The 27,166-nt window shown below is 37.7% G+C and overlaps 1 protein-coding gene across 4 annotated transcripts in view; it reads left to right on the forward strand.

Moving 5' to 3' along the window:
• FBXL5 (F-box and leucine rich repeat protein 5) overlaps nucleotides 1-27,166 on the forward strand; it is a 58,803-nt gene that overhangs the window by 28,229 nt on the left and 3,408 nt on the right. For 3 of the 4 annotated variants that reach the window (XM_006054944.4, XM_044945623.2, XM_025289672.2), the window contains exons 5-10: nucleotides 506-688; nucleotides 3,380-3,505; nucleotides 6,647-6,795; nucleotides 7,579-7,661; nucleotides 8,568-9,293; nucleotides 20,534-20,682. In XM_006054944.4, the coding sequence (XP_006055006.1) occupies nucleotides 506-688; nucleotides 3,380-3,505; nucleotides 6,647-6,795; nucleotides 7,579-7,661; nucleotides 8,568-9,293; nucleotides 20,534-20,682 (1,416 nt within the window). The remainder of the gene's footprint in view (nucleotides 1-505; nucleotides 689-3,379; nucleotides 3,506-6,646; nucleotides 6,796-7,578; nucleotides 7,662-8,567; nucleotides 9,294-20,533; nucleotides 20,683-27,166) is intronic. The other variant, XM_025289674.2, reaches the window with a different exon arrangement.

The raw sequence follows: 27,166 nt of genomic DNA on the forward strand, positions 1-27,166 counted from the left end.
CAGATTTCACGAGCTCTTACATGAAACGTGAAAATCAAAGAGGAAACACAAGGGAAATACTTGTCATGCATGAACGGAAAACACGGTGAGATTGGTATGTCATTATAAATGCCTTGGAGATCTCATAATCTGGCTGACTCTGTACTTGCTGACTTAAAGCTGTGTGACCTGTTGGATTGCTCTTTCAAATGATGCTTCTTATACTATAAAGTGAGCATTGTTTTTTTTTTGGTGACGCCTTTGTAAAAGGAAGTCAGTTCTGTGTTCATTACTGTAGCTCCCACTGATGCAGTATGATTTGGGCCATGATCGTTTAACCCTGCAGAGCCTTAACAGTTTAACATCTCCATGTTACCTCTAATCCACGTTATTTCCTTTTCACATCTTGCAAGCAGGAAGGAGTGGACTTCAGGCACTGGATTTTACTTAGAGAAATGTGATTGTAATTTCTTACTGCATTTGCTCTTGTAGCCTTTAATGTTAAACTTTTCCTTCTTTATTTCAGAAGCAGAGGTGTCAGAACAATCCACAGGTATAACTCATCTTCCTCCTGAGGTAATGGTGTCAATTTTCAGTTATCTTAATCCTCAAGAATTATGTCGCTGCAGTCAAGTGAGCACTAAATGGTCTCAGCTGGCAAAGACTGGATCACTCTGGAAGCATCTTTACCCTGTTCATTGGGCCAGAGGTAGGTAAAGAGATGCTTAATTTGTTTTAAAAATATTTTAGTCTTTTTTTTTTTTTTTTTTAGGTGAACACATATAGACATTAATAAGCAAGGCCAGAGAGGGAAACTCTGAAAGGTTGACTAAAAGCTAGGTTTTATAGCTAGATTATAGGTCTTTCTTTGTATACAGTTTGTAAAAGCTAGTAATGCTTAAGTATTCATGGGTGAATTGTGTGATGTGTGAATTTCCTTTAAAATAATTATGAAAAAATAATTGAGGATGGAATGAAAAATAATTGGCAAAATGTTGATAATTGTTGAAGATAGGTGATAGGTACATAGGTGTTCGTTATCCAGCTTGTTTAATGCTACTTATTCCTACTTTTGACTATGATTGGAATTTTCCATAACAGAAACTTAAAACTAAAATTAATAGGTTGTCAGAGCAGCTTTAAATAATTAGATGAGTATTTTAAAAATACAGAATAATCTGATAAAATTTAAAAATGAGGCAGTATTGTTTCCATTTTGATAGTGGCTCAAGATAACTTAATTTGTTTTTGTCTATAGCATTTTTTTTTGTGATTAGTAATGCCTCATTCTATAACTTAACCATTTTGAATTAGTTAATTTCATTGGGCTAAGTAAAGAAAGAAAATTTTGTTTTCATGAGCATGTGATGCAGTCATGGTATAAATGCAACTAATACGGCATTTATTCTTCTGTCACTGAATTAAAACAAGTTTTCTAGGTGAGTATTTACTTCACATTTACATTGTTTTTTTTTTTTTAATTTTCTGTAATTTGTCACTTTGACATGGAAATATATATTATTTTACATAAGCTATAAACCTAATTTTAAAAGTTTTATTTTTTTATATTAATATGTAGCACTTTTAAAATAGGCTTTTGCTGGATATTTAATGTTTTCTCATTAAGCTGTTTGGAGTATTAGGTAGACTTATATAAACCAAGTGATTAGAATTATTAATGTGAAATAATTTTTCCTATTGGGGATAATAATATATTAAGTGAAAAGTCAAATAAAGCAAGTATGGATATATCAAATATTCTTTTTTAACTGTATCTTTGATTATGAAAAATTACTTATTAATACATAATTAGGTACTGTTTGATACAAATATCAAATATAACAATGATAGGCTAGATTTCTGTGACGTTAACTAGATCTTGTATATGCTGTATTTTGGTTTTTTCTTTGTGTTTTTAATATACTTAAAAAGTTCCAATAAAAATGATTTTAATTTATTTACAGTATTTGTTTCCTGTTGTTCTCGATCACAATTGATTTTGCCCCTTCCAAGGGATGTTTTGAAATGTCCCCTGTTTTGAAATGGAGGCGTTCTTGTTTGTTCCAACTTGGAGTATTGCACTGACATCCATTGAGTGGAGGCCAGAGTTACTGCTCAGCACCCCCCAGTGCACAGGAGGGCCCTCTGCAAGGAAGAATTAGCCAGCCCAGAATATCAGTTCAGTTCACTTCAGTCGCTCAGTCGTGTTTGACTCTTTGTGACCCCATGGCTCATCCTCTGTCGTCCGCTTCAGGATATCATTGGTGCTGAGGTTGAAGATCCTTAACCTTAGAATCCAGTCAATCCTAAAGGAAATCAGTCCTGAATATTCATTGGAAGGACTGATGCTGAAATTGGAAACTCCAATACTTTGGCCACCTGATGCGAAGAACGGACTTATTGGAGAAGACCCTGATGCTGGGAAAGATTGAGGGCGGGAGAAGGGGACCACAGAGGATGAGATGGTTCGATGGCATCACCGACTCAATGGACATGAGTTTGGGTATACTCCAGGAGTTGGTGATGGACAGGGAAAGCCTGGTGTGCTGCAGTCCACGGGGTCACAAAGAGTCAAACACGACTGAGTGACTGAACTGAAGATTGAGGAGCACTAAGTTATTGATAGATTTACTAATGTTAGGAGTTCAGGAATTTAATTGTGCATAGTCTCTTCACAATCAAGTAATTTAATTTCAGTGCATTCTGCGGGATCTTTAAATGTATGGTTTACCTTACTTTTTTCCTTTGATTTCTGTTCCCACCTACTTCTGAATTGCTGACTAATTCACTGCTGAATAGAAAGTCTTGCTTCGTTTTGTTTATTAGCTGTTGTAATGGAGGTATTGCTGGAGCCAGTGTTGAAGCCACAGCAGGGGAAAGAGGTTTGGTTGTTTTCAGTGATTTCTGAAATTGCATGTAAGACTATTGATAATTATTTGTCATAGTTCTTTTGGTGTGTCTGAAATTGAATTTTGTGCTTATTTAAGTGTACTTTTTAAAATCGCAGTTGAGTATTTCTGACAATAGTTAGCTCATTGCCTAGAGCTCATGTATTTATTTTGTGCCGAGATTTTTGTTGTAAATAAGTTACTTTAGGAGAAGAAGAAAAAAAAATGTTTTTTTTTTTCTTTTTTTTAATGATAGCCAATCTAATCTTGGGCTTCCCTGCTGTGTCAGACAGTAAAGAATCCACCTGCAATGCCGGAGACCTGGGTTTGATCCCTGGGTTGGGAAGATCCCCTGGAGGAGGGCATGGTAACCCACTCCAGTATTCTTGCCTGGAGAATCCCCATGGACTAAGGAACCTGGTGGACTACAGTCCATGGCGTTGCAAAGAGTCGGACACAATTGAGAGACTAAGCACATAATCTAATGTTCCTTTTGTTTATTTGTTGAGTAGGTGACTGGTATAGTGGTCCTGCAACTGAACTTGATACTGAACCTGATGAGGAATGGGTGAAGAACAGACAAGATGAAAGTCGTGCTTTTCAGGAGTGGGATGAAGATGCTGATATAGATGAATCTGGTAAGCTATGCTTAGAAGTAAAACTGTTACATAGTGTTTTAATAATTAATGTTACATTTAACAAGTATGTGGAGAAGGAAATGTCTACCCACTCCAGTATTCTTGCCTGGAAAATCCCGTGGACGGAGAAGCCTGGTGGGCTATAGTCCATGGGGTCGCAAAGAGCTGGACACGACTGAGCGACTTGACTTGACTTGACTTGACTGACTTTAACAAGTATGTAGGTGCTAGGATTTATGTAGTTTGTGTTTTCTAAACTTTGACAGAATAGTAAGTGTACTTAAAATTCTGTTTAATTTTTAATTGTGTATAGGCTTGATTCCCATATGCTTTTGTATTTATGCAAACACCTAAAAAATCAGAAGATGATGGCTTTTTTCCTTATTGAAATAATATACATTTATTTTAGTGCTCTGCAGTTTACCATGTGTTTTTAGGGCCACTTCATTTGATCAGTTCAGTAGTATTTTTGAGTTGTCCGTGGCCCAGAGGAAGCAGCATGAAGCTGTTTATTCATTTGTAAACAGTCATGCCACTTGCCTCATGTGGCTGTAGAATTAAGAAGTAATATATATGGGAACTCCTTGTAAATGGTAGAGGATTTTATAGACTAGTGTAGGCATTCGTTAAGCACTGTGGGAGAATTCAGAGGTGACTAAGACTTCGTGTTGCCCTCAAAGAACTCACAGACGGAAGTATTGAGAATGTAAGATTCTTCATCATGGTGCATATTGGAAAATGCTGTAGGAGAGGTGCAGAAAGATGCTTTTTGGGAATATGGAGGAGAAAGACACAATTCTGTCTTGATATTATCCTAGATAATGATTATTAAAAGATGATGAAGTAGTAAAAAGAAAGAATTGATGAATAAGATATTCTTATACGTCATAAAATTGAACCTGTAGGAATTTATTTGTAAGCTGCCCACTTATAGTTAGCTGGGCTGGCAAAATAAACTTGTGGAAAGTAAGGACTATAAATACAGAGATGACTCTTTCAGTATCAGGTTTATTTTTATGAAATAAACAATGTGGCATAGTTTTAAATGTTTTGAAGGTGTCATATAAGGAAGAGGTCTATTCCAGTGGTATTTGGTGATATGCTTACCCTGTGGCAGGCACTTTTTTGGCATGAGGTTAATAGTGAACAAAATGGAAAAAAATCCTTGGCTTTGTTTAGCTTAAAATTTAGAGGAGATGACTGACAGTAAACACAGGCAAAATACGTACTTTATTAGGTAGTATCAAGTGCTGTGGAGAAAAATAATGGAAAAGTGTGCCAGGAAGAGAGGAAAGAAGTTACCATTTCCCATAGAGTGGGTAGTAAGGTCTCTTGAGAAATTTGAGCAAAGCCTCAAGGAGTTACGGTCTTTAGTCTTACGTCACCTTAGGGAAGTGAAACTCATTCAGTTATGTCTGACTCTTTGTGACCGCATGGACTATACAGTCTTTGGAATTCTCCAGGCCAGAATACTGGAGTGGGTATCCGTTCCCTTCTCCAGGGGATCTTCCCAATCCAGGGATCTTAGCCAGGTCTCCCACATTGCAGGCGGGTTCTTTATCAGGTGAGCCACAAGGGAAGCCCAAGAATACTGGAGTGGGTATTCATTCCCTTCTCCAGGGAATCTTCCCGACTCAGGAGTTGAACTGGGGTCTCTTGCATTGCAGGCAGATTCTTTACCAACTGAACTATTAGGAAAACTTGATTTACCCATTCTAAAAAAATCAATTCATAATATCTGTGTTGAGTTTTAAAGGTCTTATCAAACTTAATGTGTTTATCTCAGCTCTTAAAGATAGACAAAGAGACTGTTGTTTTCTTTCACATTGAAAGGGAAGGGTTAAGGTTATAATGATGGAGCTTTTCTAAGGTAATATATCTTTTTAGCTGTGTAGTATATCCAAGACTAAACTTGGATCTGCCATCTATGTTAGTGCTTTTTCAGCTTAGCTGTTTTTACTAGTCTTGCAGAGAAGTTATTACTCTTCATAGGATGTTTTGTTTTCTTTTTCTTAGGATTTCACAGTAAACAGTACATATTTAGAGACAGCCACAGAAACAAAAGAATCATTTGGAAATAAAATTATAGTAGAATAAATAGAGTTCACTAAAAGTCATTTTTATTTGGAAATAAAATTATAGTAGAATAAATAGGGTTCACTAAAAGTCATTTTTATTCCTATATTTTACATTTATGTTTGGGTAAAGGAAGAATTTAGAATAATATCTGTAACGTGGAAACATTAGTCAAAATTCAGAATTACTCTTTCTACTTAAATTCCTTTTGTCTGCTACACTCAGTTTTGTGTTAAATGAGACTTCCTCAGCTTCTCCTGTTGAACTGTTTTATGTTTAGAGACATTCGAGTTAGATCTTCAGGTAAGCAAGAAAGTAGTAGGATAAGATTATTAATTCATTGTTCTTAGTGTAGTGTGTTTTTTCCTTGTATCAAATTGGGTTTTTTATTTTTTGTTTTTCGTACTTGTTGTTACAGTATTGCATCCTTTTTTAAACATCTAAGCTTTACAGACGTTATTAAGCAAAAAGCAAAAGCTTTGCTCATTTTTAATTTTTTAAAAATTCTAAGGTATTTTTCCTTCCTTGACTCATTATGGCCAGCCTAACTTGTTTCAAATCTCTTCTAGGTCCATGTCCCTTTTATTTATGTGAGATAATGAAAATACTTTTTATTATTTTTACTGTGGTTCATTTTCCTCTTCAATTCCTATATTCTTTTGAAGAACTTGTACTGTTCGTTAAGTAGTCAAAGTATTTTTTCCAAAATTTTTTCAGTACCTGAAACTGGAGTTCTTTTTAATCTCCCCTCTGTTAATTAGCTTGAATAGAAGATTGTTAATTAGCTTGAGAAAAAGATTGCCTTCGACCTTGAATCATGTGAAAACTTCACCCCTTCCTTCCCGTTTAAACTTCTTTTCCCTCTTTGTCTCTTTTCAGTTGATATCAAGACTATTAAATATTAAGTGCTGGCTGATGAGAACTTGTTCATTAAATTTGCTTTGCATATATAAGGGAGTTTAAGGAGAGCAAAAAGTATTTCATATTTAATGACATAGTGATTCCTTGAGTAGCCTGATTATAACTGGTTTATCATGTTCTTAGACTTTTGAATTCATTTTTCAGAAGAGTCTGGAGAGGAGTCGATTGCTATCAGCATTGCACAAATGGAAAAACGTTTACTCCACGGCTTAATTCATAATGTTCTACCATATGTTGGCACTTCTGTAAAAACTTTAGTATTAGCCTACAGCTCTGCAGTTTCCAGCAAAATGGTAGGTATAAATTTGCGCTAGCTTGGGTATTAAGAAAAAGTAGCAATGATCTCCATTTGGTTTGCTTATTGCTAAGCTTAATTAAGAAGAAAAATAACTTTACCCACGAGTGTGCCTTCCCGTAGGTAGGCATACACTGCTGATTTTGTCCTTTTTTCATTTCAGTTCTCATAGTAATCTTTGTACGTAGATATCATTGCTACACATTATAGAAAAGGAAAGAGAGACTAAGAGAGGTTAAACAGTTTACTTAGTTTCACAGATGTTAAGTGACGAAGCTCAGGTTTTTTTGTTTTTAAATGTTTTTTTGCTGCACCGTGAGGCATGTGGCATCTTAGTTCCCTGACCAGAGATTGAACCCAGGCCTCTTGCCTTGGAGGCATGGATTCTTTTTTTTTTTTTTTTTTTTTTTTTTCATTTTATTTTTTAAATTTTAATTGGAGGCTAGTTACAAGGCATGTATTCTTAACCACTGGACTATAAGGGGAAGTCATACATGACTCTATAATATGTAAGGCATGGTAAGATGGGCAGATGAGATTAAATCACGGTTTTATAAAAGATGATCTTGTGACATCCTACATCAGAATCTCCTTGGGTATTCCTTAAAAATGTAAATTAATAAGGGTTTCATCACAATATATATTTGTAATGCAAAATTGAAGTGATTATTACATGTAGAAAAGTTTGAGAACTCTTGGATATATTGTTTACTGAAAGTTATGTCTCCAACCCTAACTAAGCATCTGCAGATCTTCACAGTGATTATTTTCTCCCTTTTAGGTTAGGCAGATTTTAGAGCTTTGTCCTAATTTGGAGCATTTGGATCTCACCCAAACTGACATTTCAGATTCTGCGTTTGACAGGTTAGTTATTTTTGAGTATTTAAATTTGATGATTTCCAGCTATGAATTGATAGAATTGTTCTGTAGTTTTTCATTTGCATCATTGCAGTTTAATCATGCTATTATTTTTTGCTATCAGATTTTGGTCATGTTATAGCAATAACTTGATGGCGCCCTCCAATTCTTTATTCTTGTCTTTAGGTCCCCAGACTTAAATTTGTGTCATCCTGTCATCTTTGTAATCTCCACCTGTGTCTAGGCTCTTGTGCTGTGCTGTGCAGTAGTATAGATTGGGGCTGTGTTTTAAAGACATTTTTGTTTTCGGTTGGTCTCGCGGTACCATTTGGCCAAGCTCGCTCTTACTCTTTGTACTTATTCTGAAGTTCTGACTTTTTTTCAAGCTGCATTCAGACTTTATTTCCTTGGATGCCACTACTTTCCTCCTCCTCTGCCTCACCCTGCACTTTCCCACCTAGTCTTTTATCAGTACCTGTCTTCCTGTTTCAGAGAGGGCCGTGTATGCTTCCCTGGCTAAGGCTGATTCTCTACCAGTTCCTGGAGCTTGTTCTCCTGAAACAATTAAGAGAATGCTCCTCTTAATTATTATTTTCCTTCTCTCATGTGTGTGCAGCTTTTCTCCTTGACTGATTATTTTTCAGGATGAAAGACAGTGTTTCCTTTCTATACCCTTCTCCTTCCCTCCCCTTCTGTTGGGTTAACAGTACTCTTAGTTCCCAGTTATTCCTGTTACCTTTGCATAGTCCCAGCATCTAAAAAAATGCTTGACAGTAGATATTCAGTAAATGTTTGATTGATTATATTAGATTTAAAGTCTTTCCTGTAGTTTCCATTTATTTACATATAAATAAATGCTTTTGAAGAATTTAATGATATTCACTAATAGTCTTGTTACCTCTTAATTAACAGTTGGTCTTGGCTTGGTTGCTGCCAGAGTCTTCGGCATCTTGATCTATCTGGATGTGAAAAAATCACAGATGTGGCTCTAGAGAAGATTTCTAGAGCTCTTGGAATTTTGACAACTCATGAGAGTGGCCTTTTAAAAACTTCTACAAGCAAAGTTACTTCGACTACATGGAAAAATAAAGACATTACCATGCAGTCTTTCAAGCAATCTGCTTGTTTGCATGATGTAACTAACAAGGATATTGGAGAAGAAGTAGATAATGAACACCCCTGGACTAAGCCTATTTCTTCTGACGATTTCACTTCACCTTATGTGTGGATGTTAGATGCTGAAGATTTGGCTGATATTGAAGATGCTGTAGAATGGAGACATAGAAATGTTGAAAGTCTTTGTGTAATGGAAACAGCATCCAACTTCAGTTGTCCCTCCTCTGCTTGTTACAGTAAGGACATTGTTGGACTAAGGACTAGTGTCTGCTGGCAACAACATTGTGCTTCTCCGGCCTTTGCATATTGTGGTCATTCATATTGTTGTACAGGAACAGCTTTAAGAACTATGTCAGCACTCCCAGAGTCTTCCGCGCTGTGTAGAAAAGCACCAAGGACTAGACTGTTTAGGGAAAAAGACTTAATTTACTCTGGGAGTGAAAAATCTGATCAAGAGACTGGGCGTGTGCTTCTGTTTCTCAGTCTGTCTGGATGTTATCAGATCACAGACCATGGTCTCAGGTGAGTAATCAGTTGCAGAATACTAGGAAACGGACATGTTCTCCTCAGTGGCGTGTAAAATTTTGAATCTAAGTCATTCTTTTCAGCTGGTTTGTTTACCTGAAAGAGTTCACCACTTCTGCTATATCGCACTGTTGGAGTGTTACAACTTCAACATGACATTTCAGTGAGTTCAGTTTGTTTGTGGCAAGGAAGAACTTAAAAAGTTTAACAAATACTTAGCAAATACCTCCAACACATTTGCTGAGGTGCTTTAGTTTATGTAAAGTTGAATAGGATGGTTTTTACCCTCTAAGACTTGTAACAGAGAAGGAATACACATCTGTGTATTGTGTGTGTACATTCTCTAAGGGATGTTGGGCATCTCATCCAGTTGCAGCAAATGATCAGAAAATGGAATGAAAAGATGACCCTGAATTGAACTTTGAAGAAAGACGAGGGATATTGATGGATGACGGAGAAGAGCCCATTCCAAGCAGTGGTAGGCATTTGAGCCCACAGTAAATGCCTGCCAGGCAGGAGATGGGTTCGATCCTTAGGTCGGGAAGATCCCCTGGAGAAAGGCATGGCAACCCACTCTAGGATGCTTGCCTGGAAAATCCCATGGACAGAGGAGCCTGGTGGGCTACAGTCCCTGGGGTCGCAAAGAGTCAGACATGTCTTATCGACTAAACAGCAACAAAAGCGCTGTGTAGCTGTTGTCAGGTTATTTTGTTGTGACAGTGTTCTCGCATTAATAGTGTGCAGTAGTTGTTTTGATTATCTGTGACATGAGGCTTCAGAAATTGATTTCATGTTTTCTCTTTTACCCTGTCATAGACTTGAATTTTACTCAGGCTCTTTAATAATGGGTGTCAGGCATGTTAAACAGTGAAAATTCATCCAACATAAAGCCTAAGAATCCCACTTGTCTTTTAAGTATGGTCTTTAGCAGATTAAGTTGGACTGTAGGGAATATTCAAAGGAGACTTGGTTTTCTGGTTTGGTTGTAGTGAAGGATGTGTATTGGGAAATAGTGGGCAATAAGGCTATGACAGAGTTTAAATTCAGGGAAGAATTCATTGGGGGAATGGGGAACACAGGAACTACCTTAGGAACTGCAGTTTGAGTGCAGCTCAGATTTTACAAAGTACAGCTCTTTTAATTAGATTATCTTGGTAATGATTATCTACTGTGTGACTTGCCCTCTTCCAGCTGATAGGGATCCAGAGTAAATGAGACAAAGTCCTTGCTTTCATAGAGTTTTCAATCTAATGGTAGAAGTAAGACAAGAAAGGTAGACTATCAGACAGAACAGTCAATCTTTTAAAATTTAGTAAACCTTTAAAAATTTTTTTTGTGGCCAAACATGGTCTTAAGTATTCCTTGTGCGCTTGAGAAGAATGTGTATTCTGCTGTTGACTGGAATGTTCTCTATATGTTTGTTAGGGCTAATCAGTTTAGAGTGTAGTTCAAGTTCTCTATTTCCCTTTTGGTCTTCTTCTGTTGTTCTATCCATTATTGAAAATGAAGTATTGAAATCGCCAACCGTTTTTGGAGGACTGTTCATTTTTCCCCTTAGTTCTTTCAGTTTTGTATATTTTGGAGCTCTGTTAAATGTGTGTTCATAATTTTTTTAATCTTCTGAGTGGAGTGGTGAGCCTTTTGACAATATATCATATCCTTTGCTTTCTAAAGGTTACCTTTTTAAAATTTAAAATCTCTTTCATTTCACAGTGTTACAGCCACCCTGGCTGTATTTTGGTTACTTTGTTTTGGCCACGTTTTGTGGCAGGTTGGACCTAGTTCCCCAACCAGAGACTCAGCCAGTGTTCCCTGCAGTGGAGCTGTGGCGTCTTAACCTCAGGACTGCCAGGAAGTCCTCTCCTTCGGTTGCTTTCTGCATGGAAATCTTTTCTCATGCTTTCATTTTTAACCTCTTTGTGTCTTTGCATCAAAAGTGAGGTCTGTCATAGAGAGTGTATAGATGGATCCATGTTTTTAAAATTTTTTTATTAAAATTAAAAAAAAATCTGTTGTCTGCTAATTGCTACCTTTTGGTAGGAGAATCTGATGGATTCATATTTCAAGTAATTACTGATGAGGGGGACTTTATGCTATTTAGCTGTTTCTTTCCCTTATGACTTTCATTTTCCCTTATCATTTTCTTAGTGATGTCCTCATTTTATGTTTTGTTTGTTGTATACCATTTGATTCCCTTTCCCCCTATTTTCTTTATTTTAAAAAAAATTTTTTTTGGGGGGTTAAAGGATAAAATTAACACCTTGAAGCTTAAAACAATGTAGTTTGATAATCAGCTTAGTTTCAGTCATCTACAGACACCCTGCTCTTGACATCTGTTTCATCTCCCTTTATATTGTTACAGATACAGTTTACATCTTTGTTTTTTTTTAAAACCTCAACATGAATCAGCCATAGGTATACATATATCCCCTCCCTTTGAACCTCCCTCCCATCTCCCTCCCCATCCCACCCCTCTAGGCTGATACAGAGCCCCTGTTTGGGTTTCCTGAGCCAAACAGCAAATTGCTGTTGCCTGTCTATTTTACACATGGTAATGCATGTTTCCATGTTCGTCTTTCCATGCATCTCACCCTCTCCTCCCCTCTCCCCATGTCCATAAGTCTGTTCTCTATGTCTGTTTCTCCATTGTTGCTCCGTTTATACATAGTACAAAATACAAAGTGAAAGTTGCTCAGTCATGTCCAACTCTGTGACCCCATGGACTATTATACAGTCCATGGAATTGTCCAGGCCGGAATACTGGAGTGGGTAGACTTTTCCTTCTCCAGGGCATCTTCCCAACCCAGGAGTCAAACCTAGGTCTCTTGCATTGCAGGCAGATTCTTTTACTAGCTGAGCTACAAGGGAAGCCCGAGAATACTGGAGTGGGTAGCCTATCCCTTCTCCAGTGGATCTTCCCGACCCAGGAATCGTACCAGGGTTTCCTGCATTGCAGGCGGATTCTTTACCAACTGAACTATCAGGGAATCTCTTTATACTTTCTGTACCCTTTAACATAGATTTATAATTACGTTTTATACTTTTGTGTGGGCATTTTTAACTAATCACTTTCTGCTTTCAAATGGTATTATACGACTTCACAAAGAATGTAAGAATCTTAAAAGAGTAAGCTCTTGTTCCCCTCCCCATTCTTTGTGCTGTTTTTGTTAAATATTTTATTTCTATATAAGTTTTAAACTTCAGAATAACGTTGTTAATATTTTTTCTTTGAACAGTTGTCTTTTAGAAAAAAAAATTAACACATTTTGTTTCACCTTTTTTGGCATTCTTCTATTATAAAGTTTCATGTTTCCATTTGGTAATATTTTTCTTTTGCCTGCCAAGTCCTCTGTAGTTTTTCGCACTGTAAGTCTTTTGACAGTAAAAATTCTCTCAACTCTTGTCTGGAAAACTATTTCACTTTCATTTTATAAAGATTTTCACTGTGTATAGAATTCTAGGTTAGTAGTTTTGTTTTAGTACTTTTAAGATGTTCCATTGTCTTTCAGTTTGAATAATTTATGAAAATTGTATTCAACTTTTATCTTCATTCTTCTGTATGTAATACATGTTTTTTTCTTTAGCTGCCTTAAAAACTTCATTTCTACTTTGAAAGCATTTAGCACATGGTATGCCTTGGTGTCTATAGATATGGATAGCTTCATCATCTTGCTTGGGATATCTTATTGAGATTCTTGGATCTGTTGTTTCTAGCTTTCATAAAATTGAAAAACAAGATTCAGCCATGATTTCCTCTAGTACTTTCCTCTCTTCGCTGTTCTGCATAGCCCTTGCTTCCTGCTGGGAATTCATGTATGTTAGACTTCTTGATGCTGTCCTATAGGTCACTTGATTGTAGTAGTTCCCTGACTGTCATAACACAGCACCACAAACAAGGTGGTTAAAATGATAGGAATTTATTCTCTCACAGTTCTGGAGACCAGAGTTCTATAATCAAGGTGTTGGCCAATCAATGCTCCCTCTGGGAACTTTTAAGGGAGCGTCTTTTCCTAAGTTTCCCACCTCTTATGGAACTAGGTGTCGCTTGGGCTGTGGCACAGTAGGCCCGGTCTGTGCCTCTGTCGTCTTCTCATGGCTGTCCCATTTTTGTGTCTATGTATTTATACATCTTCACATGGCATTATCTGTGTGTATATGTGTGTGGGGGGGCATCAGTCATGCTGGATTAAGGCCCACCCTAATGACCTGATCTTAACTTGATTAATTCTGCAAAGATCATATTTCCAACTGGAATCACATTTATGATACTGAGGGCTAAGACACAATTCAACTCATAATACCAGGGCTTTTTTCCCTCACTGTTTCTGTTTTTCTGTTGGCACTTCGTTTTGGTTAATCTGGTCGTTTTTCCAAGTCCACGCGTTGGTTTTGCAGTGTCTAGTCACTGCTGATCTCCTTCAGTGTACTTTTTGTTTCAGGTCCTGTATTTTTCATGACTTGAAGTTTCATTTGGTGTACTCATGTTCACCCCCATATACCTACACACACACACATAAATACACAATGTATGTAAATGTATTAAAACATACCAAAATAGTAAAAGTACATAGATATTTTTGTTTCATTATGTTTGTATTTTCTTTTAAATCCTTGAGCATATTTAACATAAAATCTATTTTAAAGTCATTATGTATTAATTTCATCATCTTTATCATTTATTGGTCTGTTTACTGTTTTTTTTATTCTTTCTGTGTTTAATAGTTTTTGATTGGACACCAGATAATGTGAATTGTACAGAATCATTGAATTCTGGATTTTGTTCTGTCCTTTTAAAGATTACTGCTTTGAATCACTCCCTGATCTGTATTATTTCCATAACTTGATATATTTCTAAAACTTTTTTTTCTTATCACATGTATTATTAATACTTTGTTTAAATGTTTCCGTCTTTGGTTGAGGGCAGAGATTGTGTTTTGCATTTTACTGTGTAGGCCTGTGCCTGGCATACTTGGACATTGTTGATAAAAAGTAGACTAGAGTCGTCTTTCTAGAATGCATTTCTTATTACTTGTTATTACTCCTTTATCTAAGTCTTGCAGTGAGTCTAACTGCCCTTTGATGAAAGTTCACATTCTTGGCCCTTGCTTGCCCCTGTAGTTTACCTCTTGTTACCTTCTTTAAATATCTTTTTACTTCCTCCCATCTTCACCTTTTACAAATAAAAGACATCAAATAGGTGAATATAAATGTGACACACACACACACAAGAGAACCATCCTTTCTTTAACTATACTCATCTATTTCCTTTTCCTCCAACATATAGGCATATCTTGTTTTATTGTATTTTGCTTCATCATACTTTGTAGATAATTGCATTACGTACAGATTGGAGGTGTGTGACAACCCTGCATTGAGCAGGTCTGTCAATGGCATTTTTCTGACAGTATTTGCTCACTTCACATCTCTGTATTACACTTTAATTCTTCAAACTTTCATTATTATTATATTTGTTATGATGGTCTGTGACCAGTGATCTCTCATGGTACTATTGTTTTGGAGTGCCACAAACCATACAAGACGGCAAACTTAATTGATAAATGCTGTCTGTGTGTATTCTGACTGCTTCACCAACTGGCTGTTTCCCTGTCTCTCTCCATCCTGAGACGCGGAAGTATTGAAATCAGGCCAGTAAATAGCCCTATACGTGACCTCTTCATGCAGAATGAAGAGTCACGCATCTCACTTTAAATCAAAAGCTAGAAATGATTAAGCCTAGTTAAGAAGGCATGCCCGAAGCCAAGGCAGGCTGAAAACTAGGTCCTTTGCACCAGTTAGCCAAGTTGTAAAAGCAAAGGAAAATTTCTTGAAGGAATTAAAAGTGCTACTTCATTGAACAAATGAATGATAAGAAAGCGAAACAGCCAAGTTGCTGGTAAGGAGAAAGTTACAGAGGTTTGGATAGAAGATCAAACTAGCCACCGTATTTTTCGAAGCCAGAGCCTAACTCAGAGTAAAACTCTAACTCTCTTCAATTCTGTGACAGCTGAGAGAGGTGAGGAAGCTGCAGATGGAAAGTTGGAAGCCAGCAGAGGTTGGATCATGAGGTTTAAGGAAAGAAGCCATAATGTATTAAAGTGCAAGATTATAGAAATTGCAGTCAATTATTCAGAAGATCTGGCTAAGGTAAACTAATGAAAGTAGTTGAACTAAACAACAGATTTGCAGTATTGGTGAAACGCCTTATATTGAAAGAAGATGCCGTCTAGAACTTGCCTAGCTGTAGGGGAGAAATCAGTGCCTGGCTTCAAAGGACAGGCTGACTCTCTTGTTAGGAATTAATGCAGCTGATGATTTCAAGTTGAAGCCAATGCTTATTTACCATTCTGAAAATCCTAGGGCCCTTAAGAATGATGTTAAATCTACTCTGCTTGTGCTCTGTAAATGGAATGACAAAGCCTGCATGACGGCACATCTGTTTACAACATGAATTATTTAAGTCCACTGTTGAGATCTACTGTTCAGTAAAAAAAAAAAGGTTTGTTTCAAAATATTGCTCAGAGATAATGTACCTGGTCACCCAAAAGCTCTGATGGAAGTTTACAGTGAGATTAATGTTGTTTTCATGCCTGCTAACACAGCATCCATTCTGCAGCCTGTGGATCAAGGCAAACCTTCCTAGCCCTATTCAACTTTTGAAGCATTGGATGTGCTATGTGCAGTCAGTCATTGTCATGGAAGAGAACTGGGCCCTTTCTGTTGACCAATGCCAGCTGCAGGCGTTGCAGTTTTCGTTGCGTCTCATCGATTTGCTGAGCACACTTCAAAGATGTAATGGTTTTGCTGGGATTCAGAAAGCTGTAGTGGATCAGACAGGCAGCAGACCACCAGACAGTGACCATGATCTTTTTTCTGTGCAAGTTTGGCTTTGGGAAGTGCTTCGGGGCTTCTCAGTCCACTGAGTTGGTTATCACTGGGTGTCATATAAAATCCACTTTTCGTTGCACATCACAGTCCAACGAAGAAATGGTTTGTTATTGTATAGAATAAGAGAAGAAGACACCTCAGAAGGACAGTTCTTTAAATTTGTTCATGAGGGACCCATTTATCGAGCTTTTTCACCTTTCCAATTTGCTTCAAATGCCGAGTGACCTTGAACAGTTGACCTTCTTCAGCAGTGTCTCGTGTAGTTTCAGAGGATCAGCCTTGGTGATCGCTCTCAGTTGGTGGTCAGCGTCCGGCGGCCGGCCACTGTGCCTCCTCGCCAGGGCCTCGTCTCCTTTGCAGAACTGCTTGAACCACCACTATTCCACGTTAGCATTTCCTGGGCCAGATGTGTTGCTGATGTTGCGAGTTGTCTCCACTGCTTTATGACCCATTTTGAACTTGAATAAGAAAATCACTCGAATTTACTTCTTGCCTAACATCATTTCCATAGTCTAAAATAAAAATAAAATACGGTAAAGAACCCACCTGCCAATGCTGGAGATTGAAGAGATGTGGGTTCAATCCCTGGCTTGGGAAGATCCACTGGAGAAAGAAATGGTAATTCGCTCCAGTATTCTTGCCTGCAGAATCCCACGGACAGAGGAGCCTGGCGGGCTATGGTGCATAGGATCGCAAAGAATCGGATTGGACTGAAGCGACTTAACATGCACACAATAAGTCATTAGCAAAAAAACAAAACAAGAAATGTGCATTGGAATGATGTATAGCTTAACCATCTTTATTTAAGAAAGTATTCCAGTGTCAAATGGCAAATTTCAACAATGCAAAATCTGCAGTTACTTTTGCACCAGCCTTTTGTTGTTCAGTTACCCAGTCATGTCCGACTCTTTGCGACCCCGTGGATTGCCAGCATGCCAGGTCTCCCTGTCCCTCACCATCTCCCGATGTTTGCCCAAGTTGATGTCCATTGCATCAGTGATGCCATCCAGCCATCTCATCCTCTGATGCCCTCTTCTTCTGCCCTCAGTCTTTCCCAGCATCAGGGACTTTTCCAGTGAGTTGGCTGTTCACATCAGATGACCAGAATACTGGAGCTTCATCTTTAGCATCAGTCCTTCCAACAAGTATTCAGGGTTGATTTCTCTTAAGATATGAATGATTTGATCTTCAAATGCTGAGTGACCTTGAAACAGTTGACCCTCTTGAGCAACGTCTGAGGGACTTTCAGGAGTCTTCTCCACCACCACATTGGAAGGCATCAGTTCTTTGGCATTCTGCCTTCTTTATGGTCCAGCTCTCACAACTGTATGTGACCACTGGGAAGACCATAGCCTTGACCTTTGTCGACAGAGTAGTCTCTGGTTTTCAATACACTGTCTAAATTTGTCATAACTTTCCTTCTAAGAAGCAATCATCTTCTGATTTCATGGCTGCAGTCACCATCCACAGTGATTTTAGAGCCCAAGAAGAAGAAATCTGTCACTACTTCCATCTTTTCCCTTTCTATTTGCCATGAAATAATGGGGCCGGATGTCATGATCTTAGTTTTTTTTAATATTTAAGCTGGCTCTTTAACTCTCCTCCTTCACCCTCATCAAGAGGCTCTTTAGTTCCTCTTTGCTTTCTGCCATTAGAATGGTATCATCTGCATATCTGAGGTTGTTGATGTTTCTCCTGCCTATCTTGACTCCAGCTTGTAACTCATCCAGCCCTGCGTTTTTCATGATGTGCTCAGCATATAGGTTAAACAAACAGGGTGATAGCAGACAGCCCCGTCATACTCCTTTCTCAGTCTTGAACCAGTCATTTGTTCCATACAGGGTTCTACCAATTGCTTCTTGACCCTCATACAGGTTTCTCAGGAGACAGGTAAGATGGTCTGGTATTCCCATCTCTTGAAGAGCTTTCCACAGTTGATTATGATCCACACAGTCAAAGGCTTTGGTGTACTCAATGAAATAGGGGTAGATGTTTTTCTGGAATTCCCTTGCTTTCTCTATGACCCAGCAGATGTTAGCAACTTGATCTCTGGTTCCTCTTCTTTCTTGAAACCCAGCTTGGACATCTGGAAGTTCTTGGTTTGCATCATGCTGAAGCTTAGCATGCAAGATTTTAAGCAGGACCTTACTAACCTGGGAGATGAATGCAATTGTCTGATGGTTAGCACATTCTTTAGTACTACCCTTCTTGGGAATTGGGATGAAGATTGACCTTTTCCAGTCCTGTGGCCACTGGAATCTGCAATTACTTTTGCACCACCCTAATACCAGTAAAATGTGTCTCATTAAGGTGGACACGACTGAGTGACTGAACTGAACTGAAGTGATGCATATAGTTATTTAGACATAGCTGTTGCAAACTTAATAGACTCTACAGTATGATGTGAACACAACTTTTTTACATGCACTAGAAAAACAAAAAATTGGTATGACTTGCTTTATTGTGAGAGCTGCCTGGTTGCAGTGGTCTGGAACCTGACCTGCAGTCACCTCTGAGGTCTGCCTCCACTGTACTTCTCTTGTCTTCATCCATTTGCTGGCTCTGTAACATGCATGTATTGGCTGACTTCTGCTTGTTTCTATCTCCATTCCAGTTAAAATGTTGCTTATATTCCATGCAGTCTGTCCTCAATGTCCTGAAAGTTTTTAAGTTTTAGAACATGAGGTAGTCTGTGCATTGAGGTACCTTCTGAGATCTTTTAGGTCCCTTTTTAGAAGTTGTTTTATTTTTTATTATGAGCTATTCAACTTTACAGGAAAAAAAAAGATTCAATAAAGTATAAACCTTATATTGTCTTCCTTTAAAGATGTCTGTCTGTAATTACTTGGCCCAGTGAAGACACAGAGGTTCTGAACTGCTGCTGTTACTAAACTCTGGGATGGATCAGGGAATCTGTGATTTAAGAAAAAGAATCAGTCTTTTTCAGTTAAAATATCAGGGGAAGTGTGCATTTAAATCTGTCATGTATATTGGGGTCTTGATAAATCCTTTTTGATTGACCAGTTTTGTCTTTTAAACATGCAGTGACAAAACATTAAAATGTATTTCCCGACGTTTGTCCATCCGTGTTTCTCACTGAGTATATAAATATTTCCCTAGTTTATTCTGATTTCAATAGTTTACATACATTTCCTTACCTTTACTTCCTGATTTCCATGTGCCTGTGTAATGATGCTAATTATCTTTTTTTTTTTAACTGAATTTATTGTATTATAGGCTTTTTGATATCCCTGTCCAGATGGACTGTTGCTAGTTTTCCCAGTTTTTGCTGTTGCATACTGAAATTTGATGTTCTCAATTTTGCTCTTGATATTTTTCAGCTCTGCCGTTGTCATTTTAGTCAATTTCTCATTTTACCATTTTTGTATAAATAGTATTTTAAAAACTTCTTTTAAAGTATGCCATGAAACCTAATGTTTTCATTTTTAGTGAAATGGAATTCACATTAAATCTGTTTTTTTTTAAGGGTACAAATCAGTGGTTTTAATATATTTACAAGGTTGGCAACCACTGCCACTATCCAATTAGAAACATTTTCATTAAACCGAAAAGAAGCCATGTACTCATTAGGAGTCATTCCTCATTCCTCTTTGTCCCCAGCCCCTGGCAACCAGTAATCCACATTGTCTGTCTTTTCTGCCTGTTTTGGACATTTCGTATAAATGAAATTAGCTAATATATGGTCTTTTGTGTCTGACTTTTTTCATTTAGCACTGAGTTTTCAAGGTTCATCTGTGCTGTAGCATGTATCAGTACTTTGTAGCTGCATCCTATTTATACTAAATTTTGTTTATCCACTCATTCATTGGTGAACATTTGGATTCTTTCCACTTTGGGGGTATTATGAGTAATGCTGCTGTGAACATTTGTTTGCAAGTTTTTCTGTGAGCATGTGTTTTCACTTCCCTTGGGTATGCACCTAGGAAAGTAATTTTGGGTTATAGGCTGACTCTAACTCTTCGAGGAACTACCAAAGTGTTTAGTAATTTTCTCAATAATTTTTACTTAGACAATTTGGTAGGAGAATGAAGATTACAATTCTAATATTCAGTATTTCCTTCCTGTAAGAATTGACTATCATGTTCTTATAAAGAAAATTTCATAAGACTTGTTTATTGAATGAATGTCTTTGTAAATGTCCCCATTAAATGTACAGTGTCCTACCTAAGGATGAAGTTAGTTGTCATGTTTTATAGAAATTCTTTAGTTTTCCTCGTTTTCAGACTGAAGGATCTGTTCATATTCCACTGGACCATGCAGATGTGTAAGTTTTCATAGAGTCGTCTTTTAATTGTTAATCTGTTCTCGTTGTTGGATTGCTTCTCTTGCAGGGTTTTGACTCTGGGAGGAGGGCTGCCTTACTTGGAGCACCTTAATCTCTCTGGTTGTCTTACTGTAACTGGTGCAGGCCTGCAGGACTTGGTTTCAGCATGTCCTTCTCTAAATGATGAATACTTTTACTACTGTGACAACATTAACGGTAATGCCTTTTTAAACAATGAGATAATTTTCGAGGAGTTGACTTAACACTTTTTAACAGTTCTGATAATTCTTAGGATTTCTATTGTGTTTTCTAGATTTCTAATTACCACACATTTTTGCAATTTCAGATTTAGTCCTTTTCTAAACTTGAGCTTTTCTTATGGAGAGAGATTTCAGCTATGCATTCTACCAGATTTTAGAAATATGTAATAGTTTAATCAATCCAGAGGGGCAAGTTTTTGTAGAATTACTAAAGTTCTTATAAAATTTGGGGAATTTCTTCTAGTGAAAGAGCACTCATTAACGGTAGAGAGGTACTGACGTTCTAGATAACAGCAGTTCTTAGGGAGGATAGTCAGTTTTCTTGTAGGGCAAGAAAGCATCATAGTACAGTAGGAAAAGGGGGACTTGGGTGATGTGAGCTCCTCAGGGACCCTGAGTCTGGTTCCAGATAAACCTCTTGGAAGATGGAGGAGGATGGTGAGTGTGGTAATGGGAAGAGACGGAGGTGCTTTAAATGTGACTAAAATCCCTATAGTATTTTGGAGATTGAGTCCTGCACTTTCTTTTAACATCATCAGGTAAATATTTCTTGATGTTTTGTTTTGTTTTGTTTTTTAAAGCCTATTCCTACCCTGCAGAGGGACTGTTTAATGTGCTTTTTCAAAGTGCGTTCACTGCCCTGTTGGTCATCTGGTAATCGCTGGTGGACACTGCAGTTCAGAAGTCCTGAAGCATAAGCAAATCAACCTCCTGTATTTCTAACTGGGAAAAGTTTACATGGTTCAGATTCTGCTGTGTCTTTTTACATCATATATTGTTATTTTTGAGGGTCCAATTTCGTCTTAAGATCATGGGAAGATCAACTGAGTTTCTCTCAGGCAGGAAACTGGACTGAGGCCAGGAAGACTAGAGGAATGGTATCTTCTTGAACGGCAGCCCAGTAGGCAGAGAAGTTAGCACATTTACTGTTTCTCAGAGATGAGGTTTTTATTAAAGTACATATGAAGAGACAGAAGATAGCACCTCTTTTGTTTCTGGAATCACATTGGTGATGCGGGAGATGACCTCCTGTGTTCTGGAAATCGCAGCTCTAAGTTGGAGCATTTCTTTGCTCTCCATTGCCTGTGGTGTATAAGAAATGGTGAAAGTGAGTGTCATATTGGTTGCAACCTGCTGCGTGTGTGAAAGAGTGTGAGTGGTGTGGTGGCGCATGTGCTGCTTCGGGAGTTTGGGAAGAGTTTTACTTATTTGTTTATTTTCTTGTATGGTTATGTCATTGTAATTTTACCATTGTGGTTACTAAGGCTTATATATTATGAGAAGTAATCAATAAGCAATTATTTTTTGTAGGAAAAATATCTTATTGATAGGTTACATTTGATTTGTCTACATTGATTTCAGTATAGGTTATACTTAAGGGAATATGTCTTCAAACCTAATTTGTTATACTTATTTTAGGGTATATAGATATTGGGTTGGTGGGGGGATTGGGTTTCACTTCATTTTTATGACCTGTCTGCTGCTTTTGCATGTATCTTTTTTAAAACTTGTTAGTATGTTAGAAATTCTTTCATTTTGACCTATTTTGAATATATAAATCTTAAAGTGTTCCAGAGGAGCTGCTGTATTTGTTGAATGTTTGTTGAATTCCTTTTGTTAAGATCTTTTTTTTTTGATGAAATGAGTGCTAATTTTCAATAAGCCAATTTTAATGACCATATCTGTCTTTAAAGGGTTTGAAACAAAATAGACAGTGCTTGTATAATCGAATACCAAGTCTCCTTTTACAGCTTCTTAAAGAATGATTTGCGGGAAATGGAAATCCTTTAAAATTTACAGGGTGACTTGTCATATGAACTTATAATATGTTCCAGAGTTCCAGCCAGTTGCTCTTAAAGCAGTACTCCAGTAACAGTCTTTTCCTTAAAGGACATTTTGACAACCTAGAAAGTGTTAAATAAAGTTGCTTTGTTTCCAGTTTTGCAAGATGACATGGGATTGATCCAGTATCTTTCATTACAGTTCAGCTTGTATAGTAAATATTTAGTGATTGTGTAATGGCTGTCTTTTCATTATTAGTTTTATTAGTTTGGAAAGTAGCCAGTATTTTTATACATGTTCTTAGACTAATAGGGGGCATATTCAGGTGATACATTTTATTTTAATATTTGAGAATAACACAGTGAAAATTCATTTTGTCAAAAGAATTTATTTACATAGTTAACTACCAGGTTACTACTAAAAGAAGTAAATACTGATAAATAATGTTCATTAAACAAGTGATGAAGCAAGATTTTCTGTTTCCTAAGCACTAGCAGAGATTTTGGAGAAGATACATTAATTATCAAGCATTGTCTCCTGTGAGCAAAACACTGTACTAAGCATTGACATAAAATGACATTTTTGTTCTTCTGAATGATTCTTCGTCACAATTAAACTTGTTTTTTGACAAAAAAGTTAAGATTTAAGTATAAAGAAGACTTCTTAGCCGTGACATTTAAAAAATTCTTTGTCGTTTAAGAAGCAGTAGATGGAATTGCATGATTTTAGCGCTCTGAAGAACGTTTGAGCAGTGATAGCACATAGACTTTTCGTACTGATTTGCATTTCAGTGTATGTTTGTGAATTAAGAGAGATTAGCTCATGGTAGGTGACACAGTCTCAGATGACTTGCTCTCTTATATTTCTAATTTAAGTTAAAAGGAATTTTAAAGGTAAGTGAAGGTAAGTGCAGATACACAGCATAACTAATGTGCTTAAAATCTGAGAAAAACAAATAATTCAGTAATAAAAATTTGGGAAGATAATGATAGCTAATATTATAGCTCTTCTTTTCTAATATTTTTAAAGAACGTTTTCTTATGAAATTTATTTTTACCATGCATTTAAAGATTTTATTTGATGATTATGCAGATGTCAGTTTTCTATTTATTATCCTCTACTGTAACTTAACCCTCATATATTATAACCACCGGGTTGTTTTTTTAATCTCATATCAAGATTGCTATTTACTGGTGATAAGTCCAGTGTTTACCTTTTGAACTCCATGTCTACGTAAGTGCATCTAGAGATCCTTGGCAACCCAGCATATCTTAGTCATATCTCTTTCTAATTCTACCTCGCTTTTTCTGTGGCCTGTTTATTCTATTGTCCATTTATTCCCTTTTCTGAACAGTCCTCCTGTGATACTGGAGCATCTTAACTGTTAACATTGCTTATGACTTCCATGCTTTGGAAATTGCTGTTTAACCCTGTTTCCAACAGTATGAAACTAACTTAAAAACAGTGATTGTCTTTACCTTTGCTTTGCTGTAGGCTTTCAACAAAATAAAATCCATTCATGGATGAATCCATTTTTATGTATTATTTTATGGATTATTATCCATAAAAAAAGTTACGTCAGCACTATCCTGCAGTCTATTAAGTGTAATAGCTTTATGTCTAAATTCCAGTCACCTGGAATGTCATTGACCTTTCAATGGGATTGTAGTTTTGAGGTGGTGTTATAGTTATTGGCTAAGTACAGTTATGCCCTTAGACTTCCATTGAAACTCAGACAGATATCCTAGTGTGTGTTTGAGAAAGGGAGCCCATTTTATATCAGTAGGAGCAATAACTTTGTGACGAATAAGGAGAGACTGACAGGCATCAGGATAGGGTTATTTCTACCTAACGTAGGGCACATACTTTCGTTCCTGCATTCCTTCCTCTATTAGCGCTACTGCCATCCCTGAGACTTTGAGAAAAAAGAGTGACTCAGATCTCCAGAGTGAACACTGAGGACCGTGGGCCTCTGTATTTGGGGGAGAATGATGAAAAACTGTGTGGTATAGGCATTCCTCGAAGATACTACAAGTTTGGTTCCAGAGCACTATAATAAAGGAACGTTGCAATAAAGTGAGCCACATGAATATTTTGGTTTCCCAGTGTATGTAAAAGTTACGTCAGCACTATCCTGCAGTCTATTAAGTGTAATAGCTTTATGTCTAAAAAAGCAATGTACATAATTTAAAATACTTCAGTGCTAAAAAATGCTAGCCATCATCTGAGCCTTCAGAATAGTCATGGTAGTACATCAAAGATCACTGACCACAGATCACGGACTGTAACAAATACAATAATAATGAAAAAGCTTGAAATATTGTGAGAATTACCAAAATTTGACACAGAGACAAGAAGGGAGCAAATGCTGTTGGAAATAGTGCCAGTAGACTAGCTCAGTGGAGGGTGGCCACAGACTTTTAGTTTGTAAAAATGCAGTATCGGCAAAGTGCAGTAAAGCAGATCACAATTAAATGGAATATACCTGTGTTTGGAAAAGTACGACTCTTTTAAGTGGCATGCTTGATCCACTTGGCTCCCATGAAAGTGAAAGTGGAGTTGCTCAGTCATGTCTGACTCTTCGCGACCTCATGGACTGTAGCCCACCAAGTTCCTCTGGAAATGGGATTTTCCAGGCAAGAATACTGGAGTGGGTTGACATTTCCTTCTCCAGGGGATCTTCCCAACCCAGGGATCGAACCCTGGGTCTCCTGCATTGCGGGCAGATGCTTTACCATCTGAGCCACCAGGGAAGCCCTTTCACTTTCTCCCTTTTATTTTCTCTCTTGCGAACCACTAGATACTTTACTTCATTGATTTCAGCCATCGCTTAGGACTTTTTCCTAGGCCACTTTTGATTTCAGTATAAAATTTCTTCCTTACCTTTCTGTCCTTTTAAAGAAAACACGAGTATAGACATTTTGAAGTATTATCAGATCAGATCAGTCGCTCAGTCGTGTCCGACTCTTTGCGACCCCATGAATTGCAGCACACCAGGCCTCCCTATCCATACCAACTCCTGGAGTTCACTCAGACTCACGTCCATCGAGTTAGTGATGCCATCCAGCCATCTCATCCTCTGTTGTCCTCTTCTCCTCTTGCCCCCAATCCCTCCCAGCATCAGAGTCTTTTCCAATGAGTCAACTCTTCGCATGAGGTGGCCAAAGTACTGGAGTTTCAGCTTCAGCATCATTCCTTCCAAAGAAATCCCAGGGCTGATCTCCTTCAGAATGGACTGGTTGGATCTCCTTGCAGTCCAAGGGACTCTCAAGAGTCTTCTCCTTCTCCAACACCACAGTTCAAAAGCATCAATTCTTAGGCGCTCAGCCTTCTTCACAGTCCAACTCTCACATCCATACATGACCACAGGAAAAACCATAGCCTTGACTAGACGGACCTTTGTTGGCAAAGTAATGTCTCTGCTTTTGAATATGCTATCTAGGTTGGTCATAACCTTCCTTCCAAGGAGTAAGTGTCTTTTAATTTCATGGCTGCATTCACCATCTGCAGTGATTTTGGAGCCCAGAAAAATAAAGTCTGACACTGTTTCCACTGTTTCCCATCTATTTCCCGTGAAGTGATGGGACCAGATGCTATGATCTTAGTTTTTTTAGTTCCTCTTCACTTTCTGCCATAAGGGTGGTGTCATCTGCATATCTGAGGTTATTGATATTTCTCCCGGCAATCTTGATTCCAGCTTGTGTTTTTTTCAGTCCAGCGTTTCTCATGATGTACTCTGCATAGAAGTTAAATAAGCAGGGTGACAATATGCAGCCTTGATGTACTCCTTTTCCTATTTGGAACCAGTCTGTTGTTTCATGTCCAGTTCTAACTGTTGCTTCCTGGACCTGCATACAGATTTCTCAAGAGGCAGATCAGGTGGTCTGGTATTCCCATCTCTTTCAGAATTTTCCACAGTTTATTGTGATCCACACAGTCAAAGGCTTTGGCATAGTCAAGAAAGCAGAAATAGATATTTTTCTGGAACTCTCTTGCTTTTTCCATGATCCAGCGGATGTTGGCAATATGATCTCCGGTTCCTCTGCTTTTTCTAAAACCAGCTTGAACATCAGGAAGTTCACGGTTCACGTATTGCTGAAGCCTGGCTTGGAGAATTTTAAGCATTACTTGACTAGCGTGTGAGATGAGTGCAATTTGAGTTTGAGCATTCTTTGGCATTGCCTTTCTTTGGGATTGGAATGAAAACTGACCTTTTCCAGTGCTGTGGCCACTGCTGAGTTTTCCAAATTTGCTGGCATATTGAGTGCAGCACTTTCGTAGCATCATCTTTCAGGATTTGAAATAGCTCAACTGGAATTCCATCACCTCCACTAGCTTTGTTCGTAGTGATGCTTTCTAAGGTCCACTTGACTTCACATTCCAGGATGTCTGGCTCTAGGTCAGTGATGACACCAACGTGATCATCTGGGTCGTGAAGATCTTTTTTGTACAGTTCTTCTGTGTATTCTTGCCACCTCTTCTTAATATCTTCTGCTTCTATTAGGTCCATACCATTTCTGTCCTTTATCGAGCCCATCTTTGCATGAAATGTTCCTTTGGTATCTCTGATTTTCTTGAAGAGATCTCTAGTCTTTCCCATTCTGTTGTTTTCCTCTATTTCTTTGCATTGATCGCTGAAGAAGGCTTTCTTATCTCTT

Source organism: Bubalus bubalis, chromosome 7, assembly GCF_019923935.1.
Source record: "Bubalus bubalis isolate 160015118507 breed Murrah chromosome 7, NDDB_SH_1, whole genome shotgun sequence".
Classification (NCBI taxonomy): domain Eukaryota; kingdom Metazoa; phylum Chordata; class Mammalia; order Artiodactyla; family Bovidae; genus Bubalus; species Bubalus bubalis.